This window comes from Puntigrus tetrazona, chromosome 7 (assembly GCF_018831695.1).
Source record: "Puntigrus tetrazona isolate hp1 chromosome 7, ASM1883169v1, whole genome shotgun sequence".
NCBI lineage: Eukaryota > Metazoa > Chordata > Actinopteri > Cypriniformes > Cyprinidae > Puntigrus > Puntigrus tetrazona.
Window position 1 is genome coordinate 24022056 of NC_056705.1, and position 9302 is coordinate 24031357.

Consider the following 9302-nt stretch of genomic DNA (forward strand, 5'->3'; position numbering starts at 1 on the left):
GTAAAAAAAATAAATGGACAACATTTACTTACTAAAGCCTTTAAATTAAGAGCAAAAAAAAAACACTTCATAATAAGGACCACTGGATCTGTAATAGAAATGTAAAATTGATAAACCCTTGTTATTAGGGACATCGGTGGCTGTTAAGTGAACTATAGCCAGCAACTTGATGAGCTTGCACTCATGCGCATATCACCTACAAGAGACTGAATGTGATTCAGTGTCACTCAGTGTTCTTCACCTTGAAGAAAAAATGGAAATAGCTTTGAAACAGTATAATGTTAATGAACATCTAGACGTTGTCCGTTATGAATCTGTAAATATGCTCTGTGCCTCTTACTCAACACCCTTACGTAAATTAACCATGGTTTAATTGTAGTAAAAGTGGATTAACCATGTTATTTTGGCGTATTCATTACCATGTGTATTAATCACAATATAAAATTAAATTAGTAACCATGGTATTTTATAAGGGCAGTTATATAAACAAGTTAATATTAAGTAACTTACTCCAAACAAACCACAAACAAATTGAACGTGTGTTTAAATGAATCGCTCACTAAAATGAACTGAAACTTGATGGACAACTCATTTTTCTTACAGTGGGATGATGTTGTACATAATGCTAAACTATAGCCTGTATGTAAGAAATACGAGTGTACACCGTAACATGATGAGTGGCACAAGAATGTTTAGATCGTGTTTATTATTAACACTCTTATTAAGATTTTTATTTTTTATTTTTAACATACTGAACATTAATCTATCAGTTCTGTCTTAAACCTTATCCAGAACTATTCAGTATGGATTTTATGGCCTTACTTCAGCTACTCTTCCCACAACTTGCTAACCACGTATTAAAAACGTATTCTAAAAAATGAAAACATGTACATCCATCTTGCTCACAAATTATTGTAGCACAGTTTGTGCTGAATGCACAAATCTTATTGCATATTGTTTAATTCGCAAAAGGGAATGCTAAACGCATTGAAATATATATTTTTCCTCTCATCTAAAAATGAACAAGCAGACCTTTGTACTACACATCTGGAATATCCGAAGTACATAATAAAGATTATGATTTATATGATTTATATTTTCTTAAGCTTTAAAAAGAATTTGAATTAATGCTAATACTGTCCTAAACTGCAGCGTGCTTTGTGGGGTCTGCTGAGACAGTTACTATGACTTCTCAGACTTCAGTGCATGCATTATCAACAGAGTGCATGTGTGAGCAATGAGAATCAAATTTAAAGCTGGAGCAGCGGTTAATCAAATGATTCAACACACAAGGGCACCATTAGACTCGTAAACTCCAGTCCTCATAATTCTGATCAATAACTCACCTGAAAGTGACGTGCGCTGTTGATCCGCAGTGTCTTCCTGTGCCAGAAGTTGCCTTGGTCACCATAGCGAACCCACAACAAGTTGCCCCGGCCACTATTACGCGTGCGCATGTACACCGCCAAACGAAGCACATGCTGGCCGAACATGTGATAGTGGAACCTAAAAGCACAGTTGGATTCAGGACCCCGGCGAGGAGTTTGGAGAAAAGGCCGACTGATAAGAACGGCTGTGTCTTTGAACTTCTGCGGGTCTGAAGATTCGATATAGAGGAAGTGGCCATCCGCACTGGCTCGTGTGTGGTCCTTCCATGGGCCTGTGTTGAAAGTGGGAGTGGGTCCTTGGATACGGGTCCAATCAAACATGTCTTCTTCATGTTCCTGAGTCCAGCTACACAGGCCTTCCTCAAAGTCACACATAAGCTCCGGCGCTGATAGGAGAAGAAAAAAATCACTGTAAACGTGACTGCAAACGTCAAACAACATCAACTGCTTCAATGACCCTTTAAAACTCCACCAATACTGACAGCAGTTTTCCTCATCTGTTCCATCTCCACAGTCATCGATCAGGTCACAGATCTGGTAATAGTCCACACATGCTTTGCTCCGGCTACAGTGAAGGTGATTAGGAGTTGGGCACATGTCCACAGCTTCAGGCAATGAGCAGTTATGGAACATAATATCATCTAGAGCGGAGACTCCTTCATACACAGCCAAGCTCAGTTTTGCAACTGAGATGTGAAAAGGCCTGGTCTGCCTGCCAATCTGGACAATTACATGGTGCCACTGGTTACCTTGGTTGTAAAGTGTTTGCCAGAGTATAGTGCTGCTGTCTGAGCCCTCTATCACCAGGTGCATTTCAGCTGCACCTACAGAATGGCCAGAATTATAGTGCCTGTAAGCAAAACAAACAAGTATCAAAATCTAAACAATAAATGTTAAAAAAATATACTGCAGTGAAGAATATTATTTTATTTGTGTTTCTGCATATATTTTTCTAGATATTATATTTTAATTCAAAGCAAAGTTCACGCAAAGTTCAAAGTTGGATTCCATCAAAAATATCTTAATTTGAGTAATTAATGAAAGAATTTCATTTTTGGGTGAACTATCCCTTTCATTTTTCATTCATTTATTTTCCTAGCTTAGAACGAGATAATGCCAGAGCCTTACCAGAAGGTCATGACGCAATTTGAACTTGTTTGCTGGAAAGTAGGACTGTGCAGCAAAGCCTGCTGGGACAACCTGCTGCTCCTCTTGAAAATAAACATAAAGTGGCCTTAAAGGGGGAGAAAATTATAGTGAAACATAAAAAGCGTATTAACAAAAACCTGAAAATGGAAATGGCATTTACAGCCATTTCAGTCATTCCCATTTAATTTACAAAATCCCAGAGGCCAAGCATAATTATCTATAGGAGCACAATATGAAAAGCAGCACTATTTTTCTTTTTGCAAAGCACTGAAATTAAAATGAACTAGCCTAATACTCCCACAATTTGTACTCCCAGGTGATTTGTGGATAAACATCAAGTTAAATGGTATTTTTAAAATGTTTCTGTCAGGACCACTACCATCAGAGATGATTGACAATTAGCATACAGTTTGGATTGGCAGTATGGTTTTGTTCTGGTGGTATGGTTTTGTTCACGGTCTGCCTGCGCATCTATGCAGCTTGGCCAACAACCCCCAAGGGAGACAGAATGGAAGCAAAGAATGTATTGCAGATATTGTTAAAATTCATAAGTTTTGTACACGTTTGAAACAGTCTGATTCAAGGAGAACCAGAAGGCTGGATCCTGACTGACAGAGGAGGAGGAGTTGGGGAGGATTGAGCAATGCAAAAACTACTGATAATACTGATGATCGTATATATGGACGCTTAGATAGGTGTCGTATTCCTATAGGTAGATGGGGGTCATTTGAGAGTCAGCTGACGTGGGCTTGACTAACATGACCTGCCTCGCTACACTAGATTTCAGTGCCACTGCAAAGTAAGTAAAGGTTCTTCATGGAGAAACAAACAGAACATGTTAGTAAATGTGCACATGGATGTGGTTTATAGGTCAGAACTGCAGTTTTATTATCTTTTGGGAGTGAGAGAAAATTAAATGTGATGATTTATTTAGTCTGTGTATTCATGTCAGTGTCCTCACCAGCACTTGTATTAGTAGAATGGTCCTGCGGTGGTGTTTGGTCTAGATAATCTATGCCAACTCCATTAGCTGAGCCTCTCACCCATTCAAACCCATCACCCTGGAAAAGCTCGTACCAGCCACATGAGTCAGATTCGAAATCACACTGTGCCGCTAAAAGTCAAATTAAAATCATGAAATTATAATCAAACCATCAATGAAACATAAAGCCAAACTTCAAAATATAGACAACAAATTCAGAATATCTTATTTATCTTCCAAGGCCAAAGAGAAATTCATAAACATTAGGTTTGTAACAACGTGAGGCTGAGTAAATGATGGCAGACCTTTTGTTTCTGGGTGAACTTTTCATATTTACAAACATCTGTACACAGTTATGTTAAAAATAAGACGGATACTCACAACATTTGGCCTCGTCCTCTCCATTGGGGCAGTCTAATGAAAAATCACACACCTTCACCCCGTCTACACAAACATTTGCCCCACAGTGAAACTGAGAAGGTGGGCACTGAGGTGGAAGAGGTACCTTGATCTCAGTCTCTGGAGGAAACAATAAAGCCAAAATACACTTTTCATAGAAAAGGTAAGAAAAAGGTCAGGATGGCACTTATAAAATGAAGAGTGGCTATAGAGCTAATTCCTGCATTATCACTTATCACTGTTAACAGTATCATGTGAAGTAGATGCGAACAGCACATTATTATGATTAATCTGACTGTTCAGGGTACTGCTGAAATAAATCACAATAATGTGGTACAGTAACACACACACATTTACAACTAAACACATAAACCTCTCTTTGAAACACTCATAAGTCATAGAAAATCAACCTTGTTCTGTTCTGTTCTGTGTAGAACTGTATTTATGGTGGAAAATAAAGCAAGATTATCTTTCCTCATAAATAGTTGAGCATTTTTGTGACAAATGTATAAAATAAAAGTTACTGACTTACTGCAAAGCTGTGTCAGCAATTACATCTTAAAATGCAGACTCATAAAATCTTAAGATAATAAAACCACACCGTGGCATGGTGTTCATATATACTCGAAAATTAAAAATGTAACTGATGTCTCTCCCTCTTACTGTGATGGGCTAAGCTGTAAATTAGAAAGTTGCTGAGGTTCCCTTTTGCCCGTCACTATTGTCCCTCTGGTGTCGTAGTCCATACAGCACAGGCTGTAAATGTATTAGGCCTTATTTACAGCTTTATATTCCTGCATCTCTTGAGCTCTCTGCACCTCACACCGTTCAGAAACTTCTAATGCAGTGCTATCACTTCCTCTTTGTGTCTTTGCAAACAGCTACATTATATTCCAAACATGAACATCTGAAGGAGGAGCATATCATACATACCGGATAACTTTAATAAAGCACAAATATCTTTATTAAAAGATCTTCCGGACAGTCATTTTTTAATGGATGTGCATTCAACATGCACATCCATTAAAAAAGTGTGTCCATTTTATAATATAGTTGAGTCTGGGAATGTTTCAGCTGCATGGCTGTATGGTCAGATGGCTCTTTGATTTCAACAAAATGATCTTATTGAAGATGATTGAAGGTGCCACGTGTTTAGAATGACATGAGGGTAAGTAATTTATAGGTGAACTATGCCTTTTTTGCTTAAGTGCATCCGAATGAATCAAACTGATCCAATGGTACAGTTTGGTACAATTTCGAACTCACTTCTGTCATCTTCCCAAAGCCAATAAATGAGGGACTATTGTCATGCAATTAAACTTGCAGAAACAACCATGGGAGCAAGTGTCCTTCATTTGTACCCCTAGAAAATCCCTCATTCTGAAGGATCTTTTGAAGTATGCAATTCTGTTTTGGACTGATCCTTGAATATGGCAGGGTGCCCTGAAGTGCCCTTCAGAAGCTGAACGATCCTTTTTGGAACGCAGTGCTTCTTGCAAACCAGTTTGACCGAATAGATCAAAAGAGTGATTCATTCGTGAATCTGGCATCGTTGTGCTTCTAGAGAGCTAACAGAAAACACACAGGTCTTGATTGCTAAACTATTGCCAAAAAATGAGTACCAGTTCATTATACAACAATCCAACAGACGGATAAGGATTTATTAGTAACTTTTTTGCTGGGGTACAGTATTTCACTGGGGCTCTTTCCCCAGTAAAAATGGTCTAGCAACAGCTCTAAATGATATTGATACTCTACAGAAAAAAGTTATACAGATTTGTAACGACAAATATAATTTATAAGTGATCAACTGAATTAAGTGATTTTAGGCAGCCTTATTGGATATATATTAAACAGTCCAGACTGTGCTAACTGATGTGCAGAAAAAAGCACTCTTGAGAAGAGTAGAAGACATAGTAGTGTTCACCCACCTACTGCTACCACACATCCTCTGCTGAAGGACACATCATCAATCGCTACAACTTCGTATGGGTCACTGCTGTTGAATATCAGTCCTCTAATCACAACCTGTAGATTCAAAGTGATTTTGTGCCACTGATTGAACTATACACCATACATACCAAACAATAATACCGCTTCCCTTTATACAGCACATGCACACCAACCTTAAACTCATCTCTGCTGTTTAACATCACCACTGTTCGCATCCATTGAAGAGTGTGTGGATAAGGATTGGAGGTGGACTGAAACCAAACCTCCTGCATCTCTCCCGAAGATTTGAACTGGATCAGAACCTGCAAAGCACCTGCCAGCATCCCAATATGATGATAGAAAGTTAGCTGTTCAAAGGAAGCAACAACAAAGGGAGAGAAAATATAAATGTTTTAAAAGAGCATGCTTTGTGAACAAGGGATTCAAGAGGTGCATTGCTCGCTTCATTACACACTTTGAGCTTTAAAGATGAAACATTAAAGACATTCAGCGTTTGGCCAAATGAGACTAAATTAAAGCTGAAAGCATCTCATACTCAAAGCAGTTTTGTTGTAAACTGAGGTTATGTTATTGCATCTTACTGCCAAGTTCAATGTCATCTTATTTTCATTTAAGCAGAGAAGCACTCAAAGTGAATTACTCCATATTCGATAACTGAGAATCTAAAACCATAGATCACAATGAGTGCATGCACTACCCACTGTGTCAGGGCTCTGACAGCGTATGCATAACTCTCTGCTGTCAATAAGAGTGTGTAGCCCTGGCAGTGGATAAGTGCCCTACACACATAATCGAGGGCTTGAGCCAAGCACTTAACAAGATGCTGCTTATGGCTTGTGGTAAACTCTGGAGTATGCCCCTTTTGACGAAAAACAAACATATTGCATTGGTTCATTTAGTGAACTACTAAAATCATTCACATAGCTTTTTTTAATAGGCAACTTAATCTGACTTAATTTTTTCACATAATCACCCTGCGTGCCTGTGTTAGTTTTGGACATTTACATCACTTAGTGGTGCTAAGTGCCTATTAAGTGAAACATTTTGTCAGCCTGTTCATTCAGGAACTAAACCAGAATAAAGGTCCTTTTTTTAATTAGTTATCCTTTTCTATCAAAATGCTTGCTATGGATATGAAAACGCAGAAAAATAAATAAATTACCTAATCCGAATTTTAGTTTGACAGATTTTCAGAGGCAGTGTGTAAACGTGATCGAAATAATATGAGGTGTTCATTTTCTAAAGTGTGAAAATGTTGGACGAAAATTTCAGACTCAGTGTGCAAAAAGAACTTCAGTCATTGGATCATTTATTCTTAAATGTCTTTGTTTTTGGCAGAGAAACAAATGTGTAAATATTATGGAAAATAGCATTTTGATAGCTTGCTTTAAAATGCAGATGGTTTGGCAAATAGACTACTGATTTACGTGGTAACTGAATTTAAGAATGAATTTAAGGACAGAAAATTTTATACAACACCAAACGTTTTTTCTGTACCCAGCAAGTCTGTGAAGGCTGGAAGAGAGGACTATATATTTCAGCAGTGACTCCTCCTCCAGTATCTGAGTTTATATAGAGGCATGGACCTGACAAAAGAGAATAGGGTACATAGAATATATTGCTTCCACTTAGGGAGGAAAACTGATATATATACAAGTATGCAATTATGGAATTTAGTATGTAATATCAGTTATAAGGTGGAAAACGTAGAATGCACGTTAATAATTAGAGGCCATAGAAGTTCATGTATCAGTAGTTTTTACTGAGTTAAGTAGTATCCAAACCAATATAAAACAAAACTGTTTTACTTACCAGTAGCATTTTCTCCATGGTCGGTTTCAGCACTGAGACGGCTTAAACCTGATCCTCTTATCCAGATATGATGTTCATTTTGAAGTTGAAAATCACAGAAACCTTCCTCAAAGTCACATCTCACAAACTCTGAACCTATATGAATGGAAAGTCTATATCTGTTACAGAGACACCATTGAAAACATCATTCATCATATAAACATTTAATATGTGCTTGACTTGAAATCTGCTGTCACAAAATATATTAAGGAGATGCACATTGAAAAAATATCAGCTTATATAATATTTTTACATGGACAGCATAAGATGAAAATAAAAATGCTAATGGAAAATCTTTTCTTAGCATCATTAAATGGATGAAGGCCCAAAACAAAAGCAGTGGTCAACCCTAATACATCAACCTCAATTCTGTAATGTTCTGCCTTTTAAAAGCCCTAGAAGGATTAAATCAATATTATAAAATCACTGTTGTAAGACCTCCCAGTGCGCTCCTTTATGTGTGTGCCATAAATCTCACTATTTACACATGAGGGCCTTTAAGAGCATTTAAAATCATGTTGCCAACAGAGAGGGGAAAAAGGGCCATTACTGTCAAAGAATTGCCCGCACAAGCACATTTAAAGCAAACAAATTAAAGAGCAGACAAAGGACCTGTAAAGCAGATAAGTCTAACTTACAGACCAATACTTACAGTTAGCCTCATCACTGCCATCTTCACAGTTCTCTCTGAAATCGCACACATGTTCCTCAGATACACAGCTGCCTCCCCAACAAGTAAACTCCTCAGGCAGACACGGTGTAGACGATACACTCGCCAGGAAACACAGCAGAAATGAGGCCCGCACGCACACCCTCATTGAGCTCTCCGACAGACAATCCAGTAGCTCATTCAGATCTACACGTAAGCACAAACACGGGACCAGACACACTCACACCTCAATATCCGAAAACATAAATCCTCAAAATCCAAATAGTGTCAGTTTACTTTATAACTTCGACTTTGTGCTACGGACAGCCGCGTCTCACAGAACACTGGTGCAAATGACTTTATGGCTGTTACACAATAACCCTGCTTTCTTCCATTATGTATCGGTGTGTGTGTGTGTGTGTGTGTGTGTGTCCATGCAACTGGCTGAGATAAAGTGACAGTAAAACGTAATCTATTATTTTAAGACATAATAATTTGCGCAATAATAAAGTTTACAATCTGGAGTTAAACAAACATATAAAGCAATTTAAGCAAGTGTTAATAGAAATGTGTTGCTTTCCCTTCCTTTTCAGTTCCAAGAAACAGCACTGATTGAAAAATAAGACTGCAGTGTAATCAAGAGTTAGTTCCACCCTCTTTCCTGCACAGGCTTTACAAATGTTTATTCAGCTATAATTTCATTTTTCATGAATCAATGACTAAAATTCAAAATCATTAATGGGGTGTGATAAAAAGAGATGCTCTCTTGGCCATGAATTCAGAGTAACATTCAAGCACCAAGAGGACACAGCGATAATAATAGAAAATAAATAATTAGGGATTAAACAATTAATAAAAATAAAAATAATTATCAGCCCCACATTATTACTGATATGCTTGACATATTTTACTATTGTAGAATAATGGCCGG

General features: G+C 37.7%; 1 protein-coding gene across 2 annotated transcripts in view; it reads right to left on the bottom strand.

The window, feature by feature from the left end:
• malrd1 (MAM and LDL receptor class A domain containing 1) overlaps window positions 1-8732 on the bottom strand; it is a 28227-nt gene extending 19495 nt beyond the window's left edge. Inside the window, exons 1-11 of one of the 2 annotated variants that reach the window (XM_043244316.1) lie at window positions 8669-8701; window positions 8375-8578; window positions 7684-7818; window positions 7369-7457; window positions 6045-6218; window positions 5850-5946; window positions 3901-4038; window positions 3499-3651; window positions 2517-2622; window positions 1871-2238; window positions 1347-1774 (exon numbers count right to left, since the gene is read on the bottom strand). In XM_043244316.1, the coding sequence (XP_043100251.1) occupies window positions 1347-1774; window positions 1871-2238; window positions 2517-2622; window positions 3499-3651; window positions 3901-4038; window positions 5850-5946; window positions 6045-6218; window positions 7369-7457; window positions 7684-7818; window positions 8375-8540 (1854 nt within the window). In that variant the 5' untranslated portion in view covers window positions 8541-8578; window positions 8669-8701. Of the gene's footprint in view, window positions 1-1346; window positions 1775-1870; window positions 2239-2516; window positions 2623-3498; window positions 3652-3900; window positions 4039-5849; window positions 5947-6044; window positions 6219-7368; window positions 7458-7683; window positions 7819-8374 lie in introns of both variants that reach the window. The other variant, XM_043244315.1, reaches the window with a different exon arrangement.
• Between the last annotated feature and the right edge of the window lie 570 nt (window positions 8733-9302).